This window comes from Malus sylvestris, chromosome 13 (genome assembly GCF_916048215.2).
Source record: "Malus sylvestris chromosome 13, drMalSylv7.2, whole genome shotgun sequence".
In the NCBI taxonomy this organism is placed as follows: Eukaryota; Viridiplantae; Streptophyta; class Magnoliopsida; order Rosales; family Rosaceae; genus Malus; species Malus sylvestris.
Window position 1 is genome coordinate 152507 of NC_062272.1, and position 24631 is coordinate 177137.

At 38.7% G+C, this 24631-nt stretch overlaps 5 protein-coding genes across 10 annotated transcripts; 4 read left to right on the forward strand and 1 right to left on the reverse strand.

The window, feature by feature from the left end:
• The first annotated feature begins 303 nt into the window (after window positions 1–303).
• Window positions 304–9292, forward strand: LOC126597370 (uncharacterized). Its single transcript, XM_050264157.1, has 21 exons — window positions 304–656; window positions 873–971; window positions 1061–1215; window positions 1380–1452; window positions 1571–1693; window positions 2010–2118; window positions 2686–2765; window positions 3232–3313; window positions 3648–3787; window positions 3965–4075; window positions 4348–4464; window positions 4565–4654; window positions 4973–5026; window positions 5219–5293; window positions 5453–5528; window positions 5672–5771; window positions 6823–6892; window positions 7415–7479; window positions 7614–7723; window positions 8024–8281; window positions 8651–9292. The coding sequence occupies exons 1-21, from the start codon at window positions 531–533 to the stop codon at window positions 8929–8931; spliced, it is 2394 nt and encodes a 797-aa protein (XP_050120114.1). The 5' UTR covers window positions 304–530; the 3' UTR covers window positions 8932–9292.
• Window positions 9293–11313: 2021 nt separating this feature from the next.
• Window positions 11314–15898, forward strand: LOC126597375 (transcription factor SRM1-like). 5 transcript variants are annotated; one of them, XM_050264170.1, is made up of 4 exons: window positions 11978–12096; window positions 12289–12423; window positions 12563–12990; window positions 14910–15898. In XM_050264170.1, the coding sequence occupies exons 3-4, from the start codon at window positions 12596–12598 to the stop codon at window positions 15397–15399; spliced, it is 885 nt and encodes a 294-aa protein (XP_050120127.1). In that variant the 5' UTR covers window positions 11978–12096; window positions 12289–12423; window positions 12563–12595; the 3' UTR covers window positions 15400–15898. The 5 variants fall into 5 exon arrangements, with proteins under 5 accessions (XP_050120126.1, XP_050120124.1, XP_050120125.1 ...); XM_050264169.1 differs by lacking the exon at window positions 11978–12096 and adding an exon at window positions 11314–11431 and having other exon boundaries at window positions 12289–12990; XM_050264167.1 differs by lacking the exon at window positions 11978–12096 and adding an exon at window positions 11439–11710 and having other exon boundaries at window positions 12289–12990.
• Window positions 15899–16010: 112 nt separating this feature from the next.
• On the forward strand, window positions 16011–18079 carry LOC126597371 (uncharacterized). The gene is made up of 3 exons (XM_050264158.1): window positions 16011–16993; window positions 17249–17358; window positions 17503–18079. Exons 1-3 carry the CDS (start codon window positions 16148–16150, stop codon window positions 18074–18076), a joined length of 1530 nt encoding a protein of 509 aa, XP_050120115.1. The 5' UTR covers window positions 16011–16147; the 3' UTR covers window positions 18077–18079.
• A 2880-nt stretch (window positions 18080–20959) lies between these two features.
• Window positions 20960–22127, forward strand: LOC126597376 (GEM-like protein 4). The gene is made up of 2 exons (XM_050264171.1): window positions 20960–21368; window positions 21505–22127. Exons 1-2 carry the CDS (start codon window positions 21104–21106, stop codon window positions 21975–21977), a joined length of 738 nt encoding a protein of 245 aa, XP_050120128.1. The 5' UTR covers window positions 20960–21103; the 3' UTR covers window positions 21978–22127.
• A 121-nt stretch (window positions 22128–22248) lies between these two features.
• On the reverse strand, window positions 22249–24412 carry LOC126597373 (uncharacterized). 2 transcript variants are annotated; one of them, XM_050264164.1, is made up of 2 exons: window positions 23843–24412; window positions 22249–23470 (listed from the first exon to the last, which is right to left on the reverse strand). In XM_050264164.1, the coding sequence occupies exons 1-2, from the start codon at window positions 24204–24206 to the stop codon at window positions 22545–22547; spliced, it is 1290 nt and encodes a 429-aa protein (XP_050120121.1). In that variant the 5' UTR covers window positions 24207–24412; the 3' UTR covers window positions 22249–22544. The 2 variants fall into 2 exon arrangements, with proteins under 2 accessions (XP_050120121.1, XP_050120119.1); XM_050264162.1 differs by having other exon boundaries at window positions 22249–23479; window positions 23843–24409.
• Window positions 24413–24631: the final 219 nt, after the last annotated feature.

Sequence of the window (24631 nt, forward strand, 5' to 3'; positions counted from 1 at the left end):
GTCTAAGGTTGGCGTGAAGGTTGTGGCATTTTTTTTTGAAAAAAACGTTATTATTTACATTAAAAATGATATAATGAGTTTTAATTTTATAATAAATTAATAATAATATAAAAATCGTTAAACTGTAGTAATAAGTGACAATATTTAACATCATAAAATAATCAAACATGTCAACAAACAATATCATAAACTCCTAGTTGAAAAAACTTTGAGTAAATGTGAGATTTTACTAAATCGGAAAAACCTACAGAACAAAGCCTGTAAGTTTTTTCTAGTGTTCCTGGTCGATGAAGCCCAAGCCCAGACCAGACAGATAATACATGAGCCCCGATCCAATTCCAAGTTCCAACCCAGAAGAATTCCGATTGGGATCTGGGATCTGGGATCTTTATTATTTTTTATTTTCTTAAAACAAACTTAACAATAATGAGAGTGGTCGGATCTAACGGAAACCACGAGGAGTCGAATCGACGCCGTTTGGTTGCAGCGAAAGAAGAGAAGGGAAGAGCGAAGAGCTAAGGGAAGGAGGGATGCTGAAATTCTTGAAGGGAGTGGTGGGCGGATCGGGGACTGGACCCAAAGATCTGCCCTACAACATCGGCGAACCTTACCTCTCTGCTTGGGGCTCTTGGACTCACTTCCGAGGCACCTCCAAGGTCTGCTTCTCTCACTCCTCTCTCTCTCTCTCTCTCTCTCTCTCTCTCTCTCTATATATATATATATATGTATATATGTGCAAATTTCATGATTCCAACGGTGGATGTGGACGATCATGACTGGATCTGAGGGAGGGTGTTTGTTTATTTGGGACGAAGGAATTCGAATGAAATCGATTGTTTTTTTTTTCTAATTGTTTGTTGTAAACTGTTCAGGACGATGGTACTCCGGTGTCCATATTCTCTATATCTGGAAGTAGTGCTCAGGATGGCCATTTGGCCGCGGCTCGCAATGGCGTCAAACGTCTCCGCACTGTAAGTTTAGCTCTTCAAAATTTCGTATGCAAAATTGCAAACGCAGCAATTATTCATTTCATTTTGCCGCTTTGCTTATTTACTTTCAGGTCAGACACCCAAACATCTTATCATTTCTTCATAGTACTGAGGCTGAAACTGTGGATGCTTCTTCTGCCGTCAAGCAGATTATCTATATCGTTACCGAGCCTGTTATGCCACTCTCTGAAAAGATTAAGGAGCTCAATTTACAAGGTATCCAAAGGTATTTCCATACATAAATCTATCTGCTCTTCTTCTCGTCTTCTTGTTCAATTTGTTTCACTACGAAAATCTTTTGATTTCTTTACATTATCGCACATACGAATCATATAAGTGGACACTGAATTTGTCTCTATAATTCACTTCATTTTTTCTCCTTGATGTTAGGGATGAGTATTTCGCATGTGGACTGAACCAGATAGCTAAGGCTGTCAGTTTCTTGAATAATGATTGTAAACTTGTAAGTTTTCGTAATTGGTATTACTAATATTTTGCATGTGGACTGCACCATATAGCTAGTTCTCATATATGATTTTCAGTTGTAGTAATACTGTTTGACTAGCTTTTGGATACTACAGGTTCATGCCAACGTTTGCTTGGCCAGTGTTGTTGTAACTCAAACTTTGGACTGGAAGTTACATGCTTTTGATGTGCTATCTGAGTTTGATGGCGGCAATGAGTCTTCTGCCGGACAAATGCTGGTAAGCATGTCTTCCGTTGTGATTCATCATTGTAAGCCTGATCCCTCTTATTTCAACTTATGTCCTTGTTACATAATATTGAATTATTTCTGTGTTTGTTTCTTTATATGTTGTTTAAAGGTTTCCTAGCTTTGCCTAAATGGGAGGGCTTACTTTTTAAAACTTAGTTTAATTATTTTTTCTTGTTTGAATGGCAATGGATGAAAATGGTGCTTGTTTCTACTAAGATAGTTTCTTGTGGATATTTGTGTTAAAAAGTTCCTAGGAATAGTAAGAAGTTGCGATATGTTTCTCACTAGTTCTCATCTTTCTTCAGCAATTCGCCTGGCTTGTTGGACCACAATACAAACCCATGGAGTTGCTGAAGTCTGATTGGGCTGCAATCAGAAAGTCTCCACCATGGGCTATTGATTCTTGGGGCTTGGGTAAGTAGTCTGCTGTTATCAGTTTCTCAGAACACGATTATTGGTTTGTTATTCCACTTCATCTATTGATGCTGAACTTTAATGATTCTTTCGTGGGGGTCTAGAAATGAATATTTGCCCCTGTTAGAAGCTTCATCCTTGCTTAGTATTATGGTACAGATTGAGTTGTTTTGGGTTGTTTAGTTGGAAAGGATCAGGAGGTTTTTTATTCCGGAAGGTGGAAGGAAGTGGATTGTCGTGGGGTAGTGTTAAATTTTGGCTTCTTCTATTTTCTTTGGTATTTTTTGAATTTTGATATATTTCATCTTGTTGTCTGAAGGCTGATATTTGTTTAGTCAGTTAGAGTTTGAAGGCTTTTTGTTGTCTGATTTGCTGATGTTGTACTGCTAATTTGTCATGTATTGGCTTTGATTATATTTTCAGTGAATGCTGGTTAGTTTATATTAATATAGTTAACATATTTATAATGAAAATATGTTGAATCATGTGATGCTTTGTTGCTGAACTGCTAGTTAAATACGCTAATCTTAAGAATCTAAATTCTTTATTTAAAATTTAAACTGATAGGCTGTCTTATATACGAGCTCTTTTCCGGTCTGAAGTTAAGCAAAACAGAGGAACTGCGCAACACGGCTTCTATTCCAAAGGTTTGTAGTCTTCTACTGTCAGCATGAGTCAATGATGACCGTATTCATTTTAGGATCAACTAAATTTTACCTCCTAAGGTTTGGCGGTGTTTTTCAAAATGGGCCACGGGGTTTGAATTTTGGCAATTTACACCGTGAAGTTTTAAAATGACATCAATTTAAACCTTCCGTCAAGAGTTTTCCGTTAAATTGGTGATGGGGCAATTTTGGGACCCATTTTTATGCTGACATGGGGAAGAAATATAGTAAAAGATTATTTCAAAAGCACAAAAAAGGGTACGCAGTTCCCACATGATCAATTTAACACCATTTGTAAGAAAATTACTAAAACCGCAATGTTGTGACCCATTATGAAAACAACTCCAAACCTTAGGGGGTAAAATGTAGTTGATCTTTTTAATTTCTCATGGCCTTAATCTTTTTGAAGATTCGTTTTCATTTGCATCTCTCTATTGTCTTGTTTCAGTCTCTGCTTCCAGATTATCAGCGGCTCTTGAGTTCCACACCTTCTCGTAGGTTGAATACATCGAAGCTTATAGAAAATAGTGGTGATCTTTCTTTCTTAACTCGAATTAATTTCTTTAATGTTGTTGGGAGTTTATAGTCTTGAGTATGTCAGTCTGCTTCACAGTTTGAGGATTGATTAGCATTTGATACATATACCTCCAATTGGTTTTGGGTTATCATCTATGGAATTCTAGTCGCCCTTTGTTCCCCAAGGAGGATTAAAGTTGTATGCATGTGGAGATTGTACTAAATATTTATGCAACTATGATCTTTGCTCCTTCTGTTGTTTATACCTTGGTGGTTTAACAATGTTATGTGTCATAGTATTTTTGTTTGCCTATATTTCAATAACTGTTGCAACAAATGGATTGGCAGAATATTTCCAAAATAAGCTAGTGGATACAATACATTTCATGGAAATCCTAAATCTGAAAGATAGTGTTGAGAAGGATACCTTCTTCCGCAAGCTTCCAAATTTAGTGGAGCAGCTACCTCGCCAAATTGTGCTGAAAAAGGTGTGCTTTCAGAATTATTATGTCATTTCTCTACTACGAAATATATAACAAACCTTTTTATTATCAAATTATAATCCACTATTTTGTAATTCATGTTATTGTTTTAATAAATTGTTATCATTTCTTCTAAAAAAAAATAAAAAATCAAATTATAATCCTACCATCTGGTTTCTACAGTTGCTTCCTTTATTGGCTTCTGCCCTTGAATTTGGTTCAGCTGCTGCTCCTGCTTTGACGGCTTTGTTGAAAATGGGTTCATGGCTTTCAACCGAAGAATTCAGTGTGAAGGTCATACTGTTTCAGTACTCTGCATTGACCTTATGTGTCATGAATGTTGTTTACTTAAATTACTCTTGAATGTGGAAGTTTTGTTTTTCCTTTGTTAGTTGATTTTATTTTTATGGTTGTGAGACTTGGGAGCAGCCTCTCCATAAATGGGGGTAAGGCTAGCCGACATTCACCTCTCCCAGACCCTGCGTAAAGCGGGAGCCTTGTGCACTGGGTACGACCTTTACGACCTAATCATCTGACTTGGGTATATGTCTTACCTATGCATTTAGGTGCTGCCAACAATTGTGAAACTGTTTGCTTCCAATGACCGGGCTATTCGAGTTGGACTTTTGCAACATATCGATCAGTTTGGAGAATCATTATCAGCACAAATTGTTGATGAGCAAGTATGCAGTCAATGATAGTTGGATTTTGTTTTGAAAACCTGGTAGATTTAGATTGATTCATTTCTAGTGTGTAGGTTCTAAATTTCCATGTGATGCTCAGGTTTACCCCCATGTTGCTACTGGGTTCACTGACACATCTGCCTTTCTCCGGGAACTGACTTTGAAGTCGATGCTTGTTCTAGCTCCTAAGGTTAGTGCCCCTAATTTTATGGTTGTATGATTCTCGCTTTGTATAGTTTATATTCTCACAAGCCACTGTTAATGTGATTTGAATCTTGAAACATGACACTTATTAGAATTAGTGTTAGCCACTTGTTACTCTTGTTTACTATTTTATATATTTTGCTTTACTCCATACCATTTTGAAGATATATCTCAACCTTTATGTGCTGCCCATGATGGCTAATAAAATTCCTGTCTTGTTTTAGGTTTAGGGGTCATTGTATACCTTTGAAATTTGAATTATGTGATTAGTCTCATCTAACAGGTTTGTCTATCTACTTTGTAGCTTTCTCAACGCACCATTTCAGGGTCCTTGTTGAAGTATCTTTCAAAGTTACAGGTATTAACTTCTGAACTAATAACCTTGAGTTAGCCTTTAAAATGAATGCTTGCAGTGTTTATTTTCACACTTTGTCTCTTCAAGTTGATTATTTTGAAGATTATCTTATGTGAGTAAATGTGTTTGGAACATAGAATATAGCCATTTCTTAACACCTGTTTTTTATTCTTTTAATTTATTCCTGTTTTGCAGGTTGATGAAGAACCAGCAATTAGAACGAACACCACTATATTACTAGGGAACATTGCATCCCACCTGAACGATGGGGTTAGTGTCATCTATCTGCCACACCTACTGTTTCTAATTTGATTCTTCTCTTCGGTGATAGAATGGTCCTATTGGTTATTTGGTGTAATTTCTAATTTTTCAACAGATTTGATAAAATATTGCTTGTCCTAAGATGATTGGGTTCTTATTTAAATGCAGACAAGGAAAAGAGTGCTGATTAATGCTTTTACTGCCCGTGCATTACGAGATACTTTCTCACCTGCCCGGGGAGCAGGTACTAGAATTTTCTATTTATATATTTACTAGGTTCTGTTTTGAATCATGTTTTAGTTTGTCATCATGTTAAACTTGTCTTTTCTTATGTTTGGTACATGTGTCAATGCTTGGATTCTATGATCAATGTGAAAATTGTGGCAGGTATTATGGCTTTGTGTGCTACCAGTTCTTATTATGATATCACTGAGATTGCAACTCGGATTCTCCCAAATGTTGTTATTCTTACCATTGATCCGGATAAGTAAGTAAGCTGCAGATGATTAGTATATTATTTATCTGTCTGGTTTTTTTCTAAAAGCATACTTTACGTTAAGTGATTATTAAGTGTGTTCTTGTTCTATGACATGCTAACAGTCTGTTCATATTGCTACCTTATAAAATCTTCTCTTGATCTGGTTAGTTCTTACAATTTAAAATTTAAATAGGACTATGTCGTTGTTTATAGCAGAAAGTAAGCACTGTGTTTCTGAAAGAAACTGCATCCCTGTGGTTCTGAAGTCACACTTCTGAGGTTCTCCTGCCTCTTGTCCATGGATTTTGAAAAGGGATAAGTTATTGTTCTAGGCATTTGCCGTATTAAAAAAAATTGAAATAATTTATGCAGTTATAACAGAATCTTGTAAGATTCTATTTCTGGTCACAAAGGTATTATAAGGTCGTCTACTTATTAATTTTAGCAGTCATAAATATCTTTGGACATTTCTTCAGTATGTTGTTCTGAATAATTGTATATTCCTTTAACTTTTTTGAATAATAAGTAATGATATATCTATATAGATTTTAACACTAGGAAATAGATGATAATGTTTTCAAAATATTTTCTTTTTCTTTTTGTAAATATGTTGGTGCCTCTTGTCGATGAGAGGAAAAGTGAATATATTGGAATGCTAAGGAGATAATCTTAAGAAACTTTTCTTTTCTTTCCCATTTCCTTCCCTATCGTTAGGATGGTTGGAAGCCAATTACAGCATCTAGTCATTACTTCGGTGAATGCCTGTGTGTCGTGTGAATGAAGTAGACTTTTTAGACAAGTTTACTACATCACTTCTACAACACTTGGATCTGCATACAATGTACTCAGAGTGGGATGGGATGAATTGCGCACCGAATATTGGTGTATCCCCAAAATTTTTGTAGCTAAAGGTTAAGGGGGAATACTTAAAAAAAGAAAAAGAAAAAGGAAACGCTTAAGGAGAAAAGAAAATTTTCGATTACATTTTGTACTGTCCTAGTACTGCTTTATTAATGGAATCCTTGTAACGGGAATTATACCTTTTTCCCCTTTGGTGCAGTGATGTTCGATCAAAGGCATTTCAAGCAGTTGATCAATTTTTACAAATAGTGAAGCAATCCTATGAAAAGGTGTGTTGTAATTCTTAACTCATTTGTTTCTGTTTCTCATAGCTTGTAGGTATATCAGAAGCAATTTTTGCTAGTGCATCAATTACCTTAAAGCTTATGGCATACACATCCTTTTCTTTTGATGTTGTTGGCTACCTTGTGTATATGACGTTTGCAAATTTCTCATTAATTGAGTTCTCATTTTTCTGTTCACAAGCACATATGATGCAACATGTGGTGTGTGAAGTTGACCTTGCCACATTTTTGTGTTCCATCATAATTTCGTCACTTGGTACTGTTCATCATAATTTCATTACTTGGTACTGTATGCCATCATCTTGTGTGGTTTTCGTGGTGCTTGTTTGTATCAGTGAATAAATATTGTTTGTAAAGGCAAAAACAGTATGTATAATAGCAGAATCTTTAGAGGATAAGGCTCAGAGGAAGTTTCAGAGACCTGATGTTCCATATCTTCGTGATTGTCAATACTGTGTCATGTTGATAATCTGCTAATTTCATTGTTCTTTTGTGGTCCATATATAGACTGATTCAGGAGATACCGCCGGTGTTGGCATCTCATCACTACCAGGAAATGCTAGTTTACTGGGGTGCGTTGCTTGGTACTTTTACTTTTCAAGATATTATGATTACAATTAGGTTATTGGGATTCAACCAAATCATGCTACGTAGAATATACAGGGTTCTTTTCTGAGTGCTTAGTCTTAAATGTATATTCATGCAGATGGGCAATGAGCTCCTTGACTCTCAAGGGTAAACCTTCTGAACAAGCTCCACTTGCTCCTGTGAATACCAGTGCATCTCTTACTAAAACAACTTCTAATGCAAGCTCAGGTACACATATTGATTACTTGGTTTCATTAAATGTGTTTAGCTTGTTGGAGAATCAACAACCATGCCAAGCAGAGATATTAGTTGGATTAAATGTTGAATGCAGGAGATCCAATAAGAAAAAAAGGGGGTTTGGGTGGGGTGAGATGGGATTGTGTGCGTTTGTTGGTTTCCACATCTATTTTGTTCCTACCTCCAGCACATAAGAGGGAACAATTTCTTATTAGAAAAAAAATGGATAGACAGGCCAATGATACTTTCTTGGGTTCCACTTCTTACATTGTTATTCTCTTCTAATCCTAGTGGTGGATACTCCAAGCACAGTGCCGGCTCACGTAAGTTCGACAACTGATTTTGCCGACCACCATATAACTGAGTCCCCAACGTCTACTGATGGCTGGGGAGAACTTGAAAATGGAATTCACGAAGAGAATGAAAGTGAAAAGGATGGGTGGGACGATGTTGAACCCCTGGAAGAGCCAAAACCGTATCCTGTTCTTGCGAACATTCAAGCAGCTCAAAAGCGGCCGGTGTCACAACATGTTTCACAGCCTAAACAAGGTAATTGAACTTGTGTATCAAGAATTGCAGTTTTTTTAGCTTCTGCTGTTATGCATTGATGTCTGAATGAATAGAAAATATTCCAGAAACGTATAAAAGTTACTGGTTATAATAAAAGAGTAAAAATGCATAATATTGGTTTGAGTTTCAAGTGTACCTAAATCGACGATAATTGTCTTGTGGTGGATAAATCATATATCTTTTATAACAATGAAATATTTGATTATCATATTGCATGCCTCCACAATGGCCTACAAAGTGTCAACATTGGTAGAAGCTTAACAATGCCTTATCTTAGTTCACCTAAGTTTGTAAGTGGTCAGTCTTTGCGGTGTTAGTTAACTGGAAGCTGTTTGTGTTATTCTGTAGCAACGAGTTTGAGACCGAAAAATACAGCCAAGGCTGTCAAAAATGAAGATGATGATTTGTGGGGATCCATTGCCGCCCCTGCACCAAAAACAGTTTCAAAACCTTTGAATGTGAAAGCAAGTGCAGCAGTTGATGATGATGATCCATGGGCTGCGATTGCTGCTCCTCCACCCTCTACCAAGGCAAAGCCTCTATCAGTAGCCAAAGGCCGTGGAGCCAAAGCAGCTGCTCCAAAATTGGGCGCACAGAGGATAAACCGGACGTCTTCGTCCGGGGTGTAAATTACACCAAACAAGGAGAGAAGATTTTGGTGGCTGGTGTTCATGTTATCATGGGTGCCAACAGGAATTGCGTATGAACTTTGTCCAACTCTTATGAATTGATTTGTAATGATATTCACTTGATTGTTTTGGTTTTACAGTCTACACACAAGACACAAGAGAAGCTGCCATTTTGTTTAGGTGATATATATACATATTATATAGGATGGACATGGACGTGCACTACTAGTCTACTACTACTAGTAGGGGAAGTTAAACTAAAACTGCCTATCAATTTTTGGGCATGTAAAGTAAATTTGTGAGATGTAATTTGTCAAATTCTTCTTCTAGCCAAAATGCAGCACAGGGGAAGTTTTCTACCCATGACACATTTTCCTGGCTCTTATCTTTTGACAGTTCTATATTTTTTCTTTGGGAAATACTCAAGGGCCATGCTCATAACTATGGTCTGAAATTTCTGGGCTATTGGGGGGCAACTTGGCCCAAAACGTTTTACATGCCGCGTGCTCTTATTGTTTTTTAATGTTTTAGTGTGTTCAAACGTCAGAGTATGTGTACGTGTATCTTGGTAGTGGTTGTTTACCAGAGAAAGAAAAAGTATGTGTACATGTACCGGATTTTGAACTTTTAATTTTCTTTGGAAAACCCTCATCTGCATGTATGTGAATTAACATTGATAATATGATAAAAAAGTGCAGAATTTGTTGTCTAAAATTGACCCCAAAGGGGGGCGGGCCAGTACCAAAGCTGTCCTCTGCTCTGCTTTATATAGACGCCGGCGCCGCAATTATGATTTGCAAAATTGAGAGAAAGGGGCCACATTTCAGTCTCAATTAAAATTTCAACTTTCAAGTTGTTTTCTTGTGCCCCTCCTTCTGTTTTGATTTTTGGTAAAATGCCCTGATGTGTCACGTTCTCAGGCTTGACAACTTGCATAATTTGGGCAGACGGACTAATTTAGAGGAAAAATAAAATTATGTGATCATAACCGACTCTTCATATTCGTTGTCTTTTACTCTGTGTTTATAGAAATTTTAAAAGAAAAATTATATTATGGTAGTTGCATGCAGAGAATCCTAAATCCCTGAGTATGCAAGACATTTGCAAATTATCAATAACAGCTGGCTAGTATTTCAAATAAAATTAGTAAAACGCATATGGTATTAGTAATACGGTGAATGCCGATCTCCCCCAACAAGTAAATAAGATCCAAATCAGATGGAGGGTAGAGCAGATGGGAAAAAGAGGAAAGAAAGAAAGTAATAATATTTTGTAATCTGCGATTGTGAAGTTGTAAAAAAAGGGAGAGTTGGGAGATTTTTTGCCATCCAAGGAAGCTTTGATTGCGGATGAGAGATATTTTTCCAATAATACTAAATTAAACCAAAAGTAGGAACAAGTGTGCCTCCGAATCCCATGGTTATATTGGATAGGCTCCTCTTTAACTCTTTAGTTAGTTTTGTTGTGTTGTGTTGTGTTGTTTGCCTCAGTCTCCTTCCCTTCCCTTCCCTTCCCTTCCCTTCCCTTGACAACCGCAAGTCTGCAAGTGCAAATAAAGGGCCACCAAAAGATTGAAAGGAAACTTTGATCACCTTTCCATCAAACACAAGGAAAAAAAACAGGTGATGCCTCCTGCTTTCATCTCAAATACCCAATTCCTCCCTCTCCTTTGTCACTATTTTTTTTCGATTTATATTTTTGTTTTGCTCTGAGACTGCACGCAGTTGTCTTATATCCCGACATCATACAATACATATGCTGATTTCGTTTGTTTGGATAAAAAGGACTAGAAATAATCGGAAAACCCCAATTTCTTTTCTCTCACTTTGTCACTCTCTTGATGGTCGTGGTTTTATTACGTGTGAGATGAGATATTAATGGGAATGGGAATTGTAGGTGTGTGAAATTGCAAGTTGAGTTGGAGAGTTGAGATCGTATGTATGTATGTATGTATGTATATTTCAATCCCAGCTGTGGATGAATGTGCAAAGGTAGGTAGTAGCTGTTGGGTGATGAGACCAAGTGGAGTGGACCATCCTCAGTCTGATGGATTCCTCCTTCTGCAGTTGCCTCTCTGGATATTTCGATTCAGGATAATCCATCCACATCATCCCTTCTTTTAATTCCTTGCTTTGTAAATTCCAACTTCTTTTCGGGGCTTTTTCTCAAACAGCCCTCCCTTTTTGTTTTCTTTCGATAGATTTATTTTTTTTCTCTTTTGGGTTTATCTAAATTTCTGGTCTGGATGCTTTCTATCTCTCCCAGTTTATTTGTTTTTATCAGGCCGCTTCTACTTCTCTTATTGTTTGTAAATGTGTATGCTGATGTAAACTCTGCAGTAAAATATGCAATCACAGTAAATTCCCCTTACCTTTTTTGGTCAATTTTCACTTTTTGGTAAAATACTGATAAATACAAACACGCACACGCACAGAGGAGGGGAGGAGAGAGAAGGGGAGAACAAGAGGTGAAACAAGCAAGGTGTCTCGCGTACTCAAGGGTTGGGTTTTGCTTTCCTAAAAGTACAATCTTTCTTGTGACACTAGTGCTTTTCAAAGTTAACTCATTTGCTTGCTGGTTAAACTGTCTCTCTCGCTCTCTCTCGCTCTCTCTCGCTCTCTCTCATTAGGTTTAACAGCATTTTGCTGGTTACTATTATCGCTGTTGTGAGTGGAACCATGATTGGGAAAAAAAAAAAGAATGTACAGGTGCACTTACGTAACAATGATTGAAATTTTTCATCTTTTTTTGTTTTAGTTTGGGAATGAATTCACAGCGGGTAAGGTTTTATTTTATTTTTGTTGAATTTTGAAATTTAAATTCTTGTCCTAATTTCCCAATTTTGAGTTCTGGATATGATTAGGGATTGGGGAAGTAGTGATGATGTGGATTATGGTAGTTTTATTGTTTGCTTAAATAGAGGATAAGGATGCTGTGAAAATTGAGTTTGAAAAGAGTGGGTCGCTTGAGAATAGCAGATAACTCCTTGTGGGCCTGCGCTGTTAAAACTGTTGATATCCCTATCAGTGGTGGTGGGGATGGGAGTGGGAGTGGGGATGGGGCTGCTGCTCAGAAACTGGGATTTTTGCTTTCTTACATTTCAAAGACTTGAAGGTTTTTTCTACTCTGTTTGGTTATTTCGTGGTCTGTTTCATATTTCACAGAGTAAAACCCTAATTACCATTCTACTACTAAATTTACGATTGGAATTAGTTATATATATATATATATATATATATATATTTTTTTTTTTTTTTTTTTTTTTTTAAACTGCCATTTATTGCATCTATGATATTATGGTTTTCAGAGGTTTCTCATGCTCTAACTGAAGTTTGTTGCCTTTTTGCTCATTGATAGGTCACCAACTCAGAAAACTCCAATTCTTGAATTGTGGAGCAAATCGCCATTGAAATCTTAACTGAGTTTCTCTTGCTTAGCGTCTTACGCATCCGTTTCCCATAATTTAGCCCGCCATCAAAGAAGTTGCTAGCTGTAAGTTGTAACCAACTATTGAAATAATTTAGATCCAATTCCCATGAACAATTCTAGATTCTTGATAGTCCAAGACTCGGTGACTGGTGTAGCATAAATTGCGGAGGAGGTTGCTATATTTAATCTACTCTTCTTCCAGTGTGAAATATTTGGATAGTGGAGTCAAACAAGGATGACACAGATGACTGTGGAGGAAGTGGTCAGTAGCTCCTTATGGACTCGAGAGCAGGATAAGTCATTTGAGAATGCCCTTGCAACTTATCCTGAGAATTCTTCAGATCGGTGGGAGAAAATTGCAGCTGATGTACAAGGGAAAACCCTAGAGGAGATAAAACATCATTATGACCTCTTACTTGAGGATTTAACCCAGATCGAAGCTGGTGTTGTGCCGCTGCCTTGCTACAATTCTTCTTCAGAGGGTTCAACTAGCCATGCCAGTGATGAAGGAACCAATAAGAAAGGTGGACATTCTGGAAACTATAGCAGTGAATCTAATCATGGAAGTAAGGCTTCAAGGGCAGATCAGGAACGCCGAAAGGGGATTGCTTGGACAGAGGATGAGCACAGGTTAGTATTTTATTGTTGATTTAATGATTTTCTTGCCCGATAGGTGACATTTGTAGGAGTATCTGAATTAAGCTAAAGATTGGTTATTCTTTTCAAGTCCTCTATTTATCTTTATTATTGGTAGTAAATTTTATCAGGAGTTTTCTTTCCAATGGTAAGTTTTCTGAAGTTGCTTTAGGCCCTAAGGTTTAGTTGGCTAAACTATATCGAGCTTTACCTTTTGAAGAACTTCCATATCCAGAATATTCCTTTTACGTTATTTGTATTTAGTATCAAGCTCATAGCCCATAGGTTATAATTTTTTGCAGTATCCTTGAATGATATTGGCATAAATAAAGAAAACATGGTATTTTCGTATTTAAACACATGACTAACATGGCAGCTGACTTCTCCTCATTTAACTTTTCTATATTGATGTGCAATTTGGTTAGGCTTCATTTGGTTTTTTCTATATTTCATATGTAAGACTTGTTAAGAATTTATGGATACCTTATCGACTGTTAGTTAAATCTGAAAACATGAAAATTTGGATAACAAAGAAAACGGCATTGTAGTAGAAACCATCTAAAATAAGAGCCTTTTAGTTTTGTATCCAGGCTCCTTTAATTAAAATTTTCTTGGGATTTGGTGTTCATGGATGGAACACCCTAGTGTAATATAATGATTTTGGTATATGCCTTACCTCAGCTATTTGCATATTGCACTACAGCATTGGGCTAAGAAACCAGTGTTTCTGGCACGAAGTGACTGGCAACTGCAACACCTTCTTTACTCAAATTGTGATTAGTTCTTAATTGTTTTAGTAGAAATATGTGCTCTGTAGATTTAGATGTGAACAGTAATTGTTATCATGAACACTGGTTTATTTATGGAAGTATAGAACTAAGGTATGCAGCTATGAAGATACCGTTTCAATAGGAAAGTGGCTTGAAATGACAAGAGACATGAAATAGCTCTGTCCTGTCACCATGAAACAACTAGGAAGGCCCCCAATCAACAACCCCATGGTAAAAACTTGTTTCTAGAGGCCGCACTTTTTGATATAGAAACCAGGTTCTATGGAATTTTATAGGGGAAATGGCCTGTTATATTACTGTTAAGTGGTGCCAACTGAAACGTTTGCGTGTTTTGATAATCTGCATATAGTACTTATAGAGGTGGCATTTCAGCTGAGAAAGATGGAAAGAATAGTTTACCCAAAAAAAAAAAAAAAAAAAAAAGATGGAAAGGATTGTGGGAACTCTTAAATGTAAGGGTTTTAAAGAAACATAAAACATCTGTAACAAAAAAGTGAGATCATATTTCGTTCATGGTCATTTCTTATATTTACAACTGAAATCAGCTGACCACATTATCAGACTTGTGGCCTGATAGAGCCGTGAGCCGTGTGTGGTATGCATCAAGTTCTTGGTGTCCGGTCTGCCATTTATTGTCTCTGTAAATGAATTTGTCCAACAGTGTTTGCTTGACTTAAATACGTCATATTCTGTTTTCTAGTATGTTTCTCAATATGTATGATGATTTTTTTTCTCTCAATTCTCTGAGTAGGAATTTTGGTAGTATTCATCTTGTGTCTCTGGGTTCTTATTATAGGTTAAATATTGATCACTTGCTAATTTTTTGGTGAGGGCTTTCTGCAATTTTGTGAGCCTCCAACACAGAGAATCTCAAGCTGATTCCAAATCCGAAAACTATATTGTCCCTATGGTGTTCCATTTATTATATATAGTTCCAACTTTTCTGTGTTTAGAAGTTTGGTGTCTGTTGAATTCACTGCTTATCTTAAGGTGTGTATGGTCCTTTAACATGTCCTAGGTACTGTCATCTTAGACCAACCATGTAATGTCTTCGGACTATTTGCTTCTGTGAGTTTTTCAATATAATGACTCATGTTTTTTTCTGTTTTTGTTCCATGACAGGCTGTTTCTTCTTGGCTTGGAAAAATATGGGAAAGGTGACTGGCGAAGTATATCTCGGAACTTTGTGGTAACAAGAACTCCTACGCAAGTGGCAAGCCACGCACAAAAGTACTTTATACGCTTGAATTCAATGAACAAGGACAGGAGGCGATCAAGCATTCATGACATCACCAGTGTCAACAATGGAGAAATTTCGGCAGCTCAAGGGCCGATCACTGGTCAAGCAAATGGTGCTGCACTAGGTTCCTCTGGCAAGTCCCCCAAACAATCTCCTGCTGGGCCCCCAGGGGTTGGCATGTACGGTGCACCGAGTATAGGGCAGCCAATTGGAGGACCCCTTGTCTCAGCTGTTGGCACACCTGTGAATCTCCCTGCTCCCCCGCACATGGCATATGGTGTTAGAGCCCCGGTACCTGGAGGAGTTGTTCCTGGTGCACCAATGAACATGGTTCCGATGACATATCCAATGCCTCATAGTTCGCATAGGTAATGTGATATAGAGCAGCAGCAGCTTCAGGAATCAGAATCATCTAGTGTACAAAGAGGAGGAGAAAACTTTTAGCTTGTGCTCTTGGTTGGGGTTAATTAGGATCAGAGTGCTCCGAGCCTGAATGTTTTACTTATTGGCAAAGCACAGGTTCAAGTGGTAGGTGGATGGTCCGTCGTTGCTTGTCTATTCTTGTTGGAATAAGCCATTTATTTGATTGGGTGGGGGGCAAAGAATGGCATGAATCTGTACAGGCAAATTCTGAAACAGATGATGGCATGAAGGCAAAGCAATATTTCTTTATTGGCGATTACAAATCCAGTCTACTAGTGTAGCATTCAAGGCAGTGACCCTTTTTGCATGTTATATTAGCATTGTCTTTGCTATAAAAAATTATTTATTTAAAATCTTGTTTTCAGATTTGTAAGTGATTGCCCAAAGTTTGTGAATTGCGAATTACATTGATGTGAAAATATGTTGGAATTTTCAACAATTTCTTGTATTTCTGACTGATCCATCCAAGTGTTGATGACCATTTGATCTAACGATAGCCGGTCTCCACTCCACTTTGTCGAAAGAAACTCTGTGTTTAAATGGTCTAAACCGCGGTCTGCCGGTTAGTCCTAAAGTCAAATACGGTGAATGAGAGTGAGTTCAGAAAGTAGTAGTTTCAAAGGCTTGAAAAGCCTTTAAAACAAGCACGAATGAGTTGGAGTTTTAAACTTGGATCGCACTTTTTGTCTTGGAGGCAATGTCTGCAACACCAACACCACATTCCTCCTGGCACCTACTCTCAATCATAAAACCCAGCAGGCACTCTATCTCTATCGCCACCAAATGTTCCATAAACCCTAGTTCCCCAAATCCCCCGGAATCGGAATCAAAAACCCTGTGGACCGTCTCGGATATCGCTGCCGCTGTCAACGGGAGGGTCGTAAAATGGGGTCCTCCTGGAACCATTTCTACAGACACCAGAACCCTGCGACCTAACCAGTGGTTCTTCGCCATTGCCGGCCCAAACTTCGATGCCCACGATTTCGTCGCCCCGGAGTTGTCCCGCAGAGGCTGTGCCGGAGTTATCGGCAACCGCGTCTGCGAGAATTGGGACAGAGGCTTTGTTGAATGCCAGGGTAACACTGTCGTTTCGTTGAAGAAGATGGCTAGTTATGCGAGGAACAGGTTTCACGGTGAAGTGGTGGGAGTGACTGGGAGCGTGGGAAAGACTAGCACAAAGTCCATGATAGCTTTGGCTCTTGAGAGTTCAACATGTTTGGTTCATCAAAGTCATGGGAATTGGAACAATGAAATTGGGGTTGCTCTGTCGTTGATTGGGATGCCGAGGAATTCTGGGGTTGTGGTTTTGGAGATGGGAATGAGCGGGAAGGGGGAGATTTTAGAGCTTGCGAGGACGGCTAGGCCGACCGTAAGGCTCATTCTAAATGTGGGGGCTTCTCATTTTTGCAACTTTTCGAGTTTGGAGGAAATTGCAATTGCCAAAGGGGAAATTTTGGCGGAAGCAAAGCCCGGGGACGTCTGTGTTTTGAATGCTGACGATCCACTTGTCATGAGCCTCCCCGTGCCATATGGTGTCAAAAAGGTCTTTCTGCTCTCCCTGGTCTGGGCGCTTCTTATTTTTTCTGTATAAAATGTAAAATGTGAATGCACCAATATACCAAAACAACACATCTTTGATCTTTCTCTTGTCCTGCTTTTAGTTTCTTTACAATACAAAATTGGGTGATTTGGAAAGCAAGCAATGAAACTCATACGAGAGCAGATACTGGATCTGCTAGTATTTTGCATAAGGTTATAGGTGAAGTCAGTTTGTTGTTTAATTTCTTGCCATAAACAGGTGCTGTTTGGTCGGAGACGGACAGTGGGGTGCCATGTTCGGTTGGTTGTATCAGAAAGCACAAACAGAGGTCTTGGAGTTAGAGTTGTCTTACAGAATCACCAAGAGATGTAAGCCCCTCCCCTCCCTCATACACATTCCTTGTCTGATTTAAATAACATTGTTTTCGTTGCTAGCTACTGTTTTTCGTTTTGATAAGCCTAAGTGCTCCCACTCACGCTCTTCACTGAAATGGTGGTTTCGTTTGTTTTCAGGGTAGAGTTTGTGATACCTAGTCCAGGCGTCCATTTGGGTGTCAATGCATGTGCGGCAGCAGCAGTAGCGACTCTTTTAGGAGCATCTCTTTCTCAAATTGGAGTTCGCCTGTCAGCCTTTTCTCCGGTTCACATGAGGTTGGAGCTTGAAATTGCTAGAAATGGAACCAAGATAGTGAATGATGCTTACAATGCAAACCCTGTGAGCACCAAGGCTGCCATTGACGTGCTTGAGAGTATTGATTGCAGAGGCAAAAGAATCGCCATACTCGGAGACATGTTAGAACTTGGTGGAATTGAGATGGAGTCACACGAGATGATTTTAAAGCAGTGTCGTAGTGCTCGTATTGATTTAGTTGGCCTCGTGGGGGAGAGGTTTTGTGCAGCAGCTGCGAGTATGAAGTCGCTTGACGAGATGAACATCGTATACGCTATTGACTCGGAAATTTTAGCGCAGGAAATTGTGAAGATGGTTAATTGCAATGATGTTGTGTTGGTAAAGGGTAGTCGAGGATTGCAAATGGAAAAAGTTGTGAATGCAATTAAATTAATGGAATCAAACAACCCTATTTAATGACTTTCTCATATATAGAGAAATAGAAATGCTGCCGAGTCTGATTCAAAAGTGCTTAAAATTTGAGCTTAATTTTGTGTTCTCAACTGAAGTTGATAATTTATTTAGTTGATGATGTCTTTTGTCACCCCAAGCGTCATAAAATCATGCAGAAAAGTTGGAAGTATGACTAAGCCACCTTTTTTCTGTGATTCTGCGATCCCTTGCGCATTCAAGCACGAGGCATGTTAGTGACTATAAAACTCTTTTGGCCAAACTATGTTTAGAGTGACTTTCGAAATGACTAAAGCAAATTCAATTTCCATCACATTAGTCATACTCAATAGACAATTAGACGTTCAAACAAACGAAGGACATCAATTGATGTGCAATATGATGAATTTAGGCCTTCCACAGTGGTTTGAGTGTGATTCGTAGAGTGTCCTATGTATATTGGGACTAAGGTGGTCCCAAGACCACTTAAAGTTTGAAAACTATACATGTAGAGTTCTCCTGAGGTTCCTTTTGTGCCCATTAAGTATTTGATGTAATGTCTGCTAGGCATATCTCGGCAGCACTCTGCAGTTTGCATCGAGAGCACTTGACAAATTTTCTCGATAACACTCATCAGATTGCTTCAACATATGTCGATATATGTTGACATGCGGGCAACACGGTTCAGTTGACAATAACAAACCCACCAAATAATTGACGAAATGCTTCGATGAATAAACTATAATTTTTTTGCACATTTTGCGCTCTGTTTTTATTAAAAAACTTAGACCTTTAACACTGAGACCCCCATTGCTCTAATTTTGGATCCACCACTATACAGTCTAAGTTTGATAACTATAACTCCTGCTACACTAGTGTGAGTCCAATATATTGGTATTACACTCAAATTCTCCGGTCCATTGTAAGAGTGTAATCTTTTTTATATGAGTTCAGTATATTAGTTGTAACAATTTAAAAATAAAAAAAAACCTCAAACTTAAGAGGGCTTGTATTCCATGATTCACCTTAAGCTTATATAAAATTGCATGATAAATATAAATATATAAAATGCAAGTAGAGAGTAGAATGGACATGCGGAGGAAGGGAAGAAGTATGATTATCTCTCCTCCTATGACCATTTCCTCCTCTCACACTATTCTTTTTGTCTTATTCTCTATATAAAAAATTTAAAACAAGATGTAAACATAATGTAATCGCAATTATTTAAATAAGAGGGGATGAAAGAGGAGAGAATCCTACTCCGGAAGGGAATGGGAGCTGATGTGTGTTTGACGTCTGGATCTCCCTTTTTCTTTCTTAGACGATGGGTTTAGATCACAAATAAAAAAGTTGGGAGTAACCAATTGTCTCTCTGGCCACACAGACAATCTTTTGCTTACAGGGGATGGACCATTTGGATTTCGAAAACAAAAGGTGGTGAGGGAGGATACCTCTCCACCTTTCCTCCTATATCCTTGCCTGCCGAGTGACTCGGCTAGGCTTAGCTTTAGCTAGCACACCTTTTTCTCTCTTTCATTTTATTTAACCCATTTATTTTGCTGGGAATTGACCAATGAATTAGAAAGCTTCGATTCAAAGATATAAAAAAAAACAAAGGTGTCTTTTAATTAGATTAAAAGGAAAGGAACGCCAAATTGGCCATGATGGTGACGATTCATCAAAATCTGTCCAGATAAGCACTTGCACAGTTGCACTTGCCCTGTCGACGGAGATGTGACACGACCCGACCAGCTGGGCCTGAGTCCGAGTGACATGGCTGGTTAAGACTTTGCTCTTTTGACCAATGTTAAACGCTTCACTTAATATGGAATATGTGCAAGGGGGATGGTCGGTGGTCCTCTTTGCTTCTCTCAACTAACTGCCGCCACCTTTTTCTTGCAACCGCAAATTTTATGGGTTCCCTGGGTTTGGCATGAGAACAATGTAAGAGAACTCATACTCTAACAAACAGCACACATACACACTGAGGACAGGGTGATGAATTACTTGTCCAACATATCTCCTAGTCTGAGTCCTATACCAAGTGATTCGGGTGATGTACAAATTTGGTCAGGAATAGTCAAATACTTGTTCCCTCCTTTTCGTCATCTTATCTTAATTAGTAGTAGTAGGTAGTTAGTGGTATTATAAGTATATTAGTAAGAGGAAAGGAGAGGAGAGGAGAGGAGGGAGGGTGGGTGGGTGGGGTGGCAATTGGCAATGGCATCAGAAAGCTAAAGGTCCAGCTCAAAAGTTTTCATTGACACATCTGAATTCCTCTTTTCCAAATACAGTTGGTTACAATATTATTATTATTATTATTATACTATTTGAGCAAAGTTAATTAAGTAAGACGATGCTTGTTCAATTAAATCTAATCTTAATTTATAATGATTGAAAAGTTAGCATAATTCCCAATTAATCAGGAATTAATCAAGATATATACTCTCCTTTTCTTCTTTTTTATCCCCAAATCCTTTGTCTTTTCCTGTTTGTTGTAATGCTTGGGCAGAGCTGATTTGGAAAATACAGCAAAAGATATATAACAACTCAGACAAACAAGGTGGACGAGACGGACAACACAAACACATTTGGAGATGGAAATGGGGGATATGCATGCAAAACCTTTTTTCTTTCGAGTTATTTGTTTGCACAACACAACATATAAACCTTATTGCTAAAATGTCTATTTCTTAAAGCAAAACTACCGATCCAAGATAACATATATGCCATGTCATTATCTTTTGAAAATGAAAAGATAATATTTTTATCTTTAAAAAAGAGTACGTGTAGTAGTAGGAGTAGTAGTGCCTTTATTCTCACTGATGAGCCATACATGACTCATGCAACCAAAAGTTAGATTCACCCCCACCCGCCTATTACCATCTTCCATCCCTTTATATACCTAACATAACGCTCACACAACCACAAGAATCACCAATTAAGCATCCATCCATCTCCTCATCACTTGTTCTTGTTCTTCTTCTTCTTCTTCTTCTTCTTCTAATTAACTTGCAGCCAATCCTAGCAGATACTTACTAATCATAATCAAATATGAAGGCCTCACGTCAAGGACAAGTTATCGGAATTCCAATGAACTCGGCAGCAGCCGCCGCAGCTGCGTATTCGTTTAAGAGTGCAGATCATACTGCTGCTATCCAATATCATCATAACATTCCAGCAGCGGCTCCTAATGATCGTGAAATCACTACTGGATCTTCAAAGCTCATCGGACAAAGCAGAGTGCATTCAGTGCTTAACAGGATGAACAAGCTTACCAAGAAGGCTGACAGTTTTGCCCATGGAGTCAAAGAACACGGTAAGCAGCACGGACGACGACTTATTCAATTTCACTAAATCACTTTATTGCAGCTCGCTGTGCATGTATACTAATTCAGAAATTAAGAGAAGTCTGAGTTACATAATAGTTTACTTCATTTGATTCAATTGTGCAGTGAGACTGGGGTCCAAGATCACAGAGACAGTCAAGTGGAAGCTGAGGCTGGGGGCTAAAATTGTGAAAGTAGGAGGAACGTTGGAGAAGGTGTTTAAGCATGCATTCAGCGTCAACGCAGGAGAGAGGCTGCTCAAGGCATCCCAGTGTTATCTGTCGACCACGGCGGGTCCTATGGCAGGCCTCCTCTTCATCTCGACGGACAAGATTGCGTTTTGCAGCGAGAGATCGATCAAACTGCCATCGTCAGATTCAGAGGGACAACAGCTGGTAAGAAGAGTCCACTACAAGGTGGTGATCCCAGTGAACAAGATCAACAGGGTCAACCAGAGCGAGAACGTGAAGAAGCCGTCGCAAAAGTACGTAGAAATAGTTACTGTGGACGACTTTGACTTCTGGTTTATGGGGTTCTTGAATTACCAGAAAACTTTGAAATATCTCCAGCAGGCTATTAATATTCCATCTCAAGCTTAATTAAGTAAGTACATGTGATCAAGTGAGTAATTATGCACATTAAGCTAGGAGTACTGGAAGACGAGGAGGAGGAGCTCAATACCATTAACTTACGGACAACGTGTATATATTTCTTTTTTATTAATGAGAAAATTCTCTTTTCTTTGAAAACCACGTGGCTCTTCATGTTATTTACAATCTCCGGTTTCGCAATGCACAATTAGTAATTCTTAAGCATAACTCGCACTCTTTCTACTGAAAGTCCATAGTAACACAACATGATCACACATCCTAATTTGTAAATAATTTCTATTTACCTGCTTGATAACAAGTAACATGAGTTTCATATGGCTTATAAATCCAGTCTATGTAGTAACAAGTGACCACATAATTTATTCCACTCACCAAGTACATGATTTTAATATTCTGACTTCCGACTCAAGCAAGGAAGGAATTCAACACACAACACAACAAACCAGCAAACCAGCATTTCATTTATCCAGTACGGAGAAGAGAGGCAGAGGCTAGCTCAAAACCAGCCTCACCAGTCATCATTCAAGCTTTCCAACAGATTAATTAAACTCCCCCTCACAGATTTTGACCTGCTGAGGCTGACCGTGTCCACTCACAAAGTAACACCTCAGGCTCAGCTAAACTCCCTGTGAAGTTCACTTTACAACGTTCAGGAAACCGCAATCCCCCTTCTTCACAACCTGCCTTTGTAATGTATGGGCACGACCTTACATCCAGATATTCCAAAGTCTCACATTTGTCCAAAACCATGGCTATACCTGCCACCGTTACTTTTGGGCAATTACTCACCTTTAAAAACTTCAAACCCAACTCAGTGTCACCTCGACCATTTAAACCCTGAAAGGCGACATCGGTCACCTCCTCACAGCACCCAATGTTGAGAACCTCCAAGTTTCTGCACTGAGCAAGGATACAGCACAACGAAGAGTCTGAGATATTTAAACACCAATCCATCCGTAGGTTCTTGAGATTACTCTTACAAGAAACAGCCAGCAATTTTATAGATGCATCTGAAATGTCCCGGCAGCCACCAATGACTAGAGTTTCAAGATTTTTGCAGAATCTGGCCAACGACAATACAGACTCGTCACTGATTTTGTAGCAATCCAACAACTTCAGCGTCTTCAGAGAAGATGAGCATGCCATGGAGACACTGGAAACTCCACTATCTCCAATATTGCTGCATTTGTTGATATCTAAAACTTTGATCTGGTGGCATCCATTTACAAGATCAGTAAGTCCAGCGTCAGTTATGTTGGTGCAACCTTGGAGCCCCAACTCTTCTAAATGGTAACAATTCTTTGAAAGGGCTCGCAATAACCCATCAGTAACAAATCTGCAGCCAGCAAGATAAAGGCCCCGAAGGTCTGCGCAGCCCTGGGCAACAGCTGATAATCCTTTGTCTGTCAACTTTCTGCAATATGACACATCTAGGGACTGTAGTGATGGAAGACCAGAGCCAATGAAAATGACACCGGCATCTGAAATTCCTGTAAAAGAAAGAAATAAGTGATACATGAACCAGGTCTATTGTGTTCAATACAAAAGACAACAAGCACACGCATTTCAAAAAGTTTTTCTGATTTCCATTGTGCAGTCTAATAAGAATGTCACAGTATGCAGTATGCAGATGGAAAATATGCGCCTCCAATACAAATATCCCACAATCTAAGGTACGTGCAGCTCTGTTAAAGGCAATAAAAACCCACATAAAAGTAGAGAAAGATCCCTCATCGGCATTTAGTTTGTAACAATTAGTCACCTAATCTACTGCCATAAACCCATGAAACAAGCAGATATCCAATATTCAAACAAATTCAAATAAACAGTGTCTGAAATTGAAAAAAGAAAACCTTTGCAGTTGTGCAGATGGAGGAGTCTCAAGCACTTAAACCCATCAGCAATAACACGCAGATCAGAGTCGGTGACACCGGGATAGAAGGACCTGGAAATGGACTGAGAGAGGTCGAGCTCCAGGACCCTGTAGAACCTGGCAGCCATTTTGCGAAGCATGTGAGGCCCCGCACGTGCGGAGAGCCTCTTCCTCTCCGTGCTCTGCAAGTGAAGCCACCGCTTGCAGACCAACCCGAACACCTCCTTGTCCCTCTGGCTCTCCAGCTTCGCTAGCACCGACCGGAGCTCGTCGTCCGTCAACGCCTCGTTGATACATACCATTATTGTTATTGACGGGGAATCGGTTGATGATGAAGAAGCCATTGATATTTGATATTGAAGGAGGAAACCCTAACCCTGACCCCAATTGAGATTATACATTTGGGGAGGGCTCAATCAGGATTAGGATTAGGGTTGAGACTTGAGACTCGAGAGAGAAAGATGAGAGAGATTCAAAGGGGTAGCCACTAGCCAGGGGCTCGGGTGTCATTCTACATAATATTGTCTCCCTGTTTCTGGTTTGCTTGCTCCACTTCTACTCTTGACATTGTGTCAAGTTGTCAACTATAAGTTACAAATTTGCATTATTTTCAGAATATAAATTTGAACTCTTTTTTTTATATATAAAGTTGCTTTATTTCAGAATATAAATTTGAAAAAAATTATATAAAATGGGTGGTTGTAGGCTTGTAAGTTGTAGCCTATCATATGGATACCAACTCCGAATAAAAAAATGAGTCAAATTATTT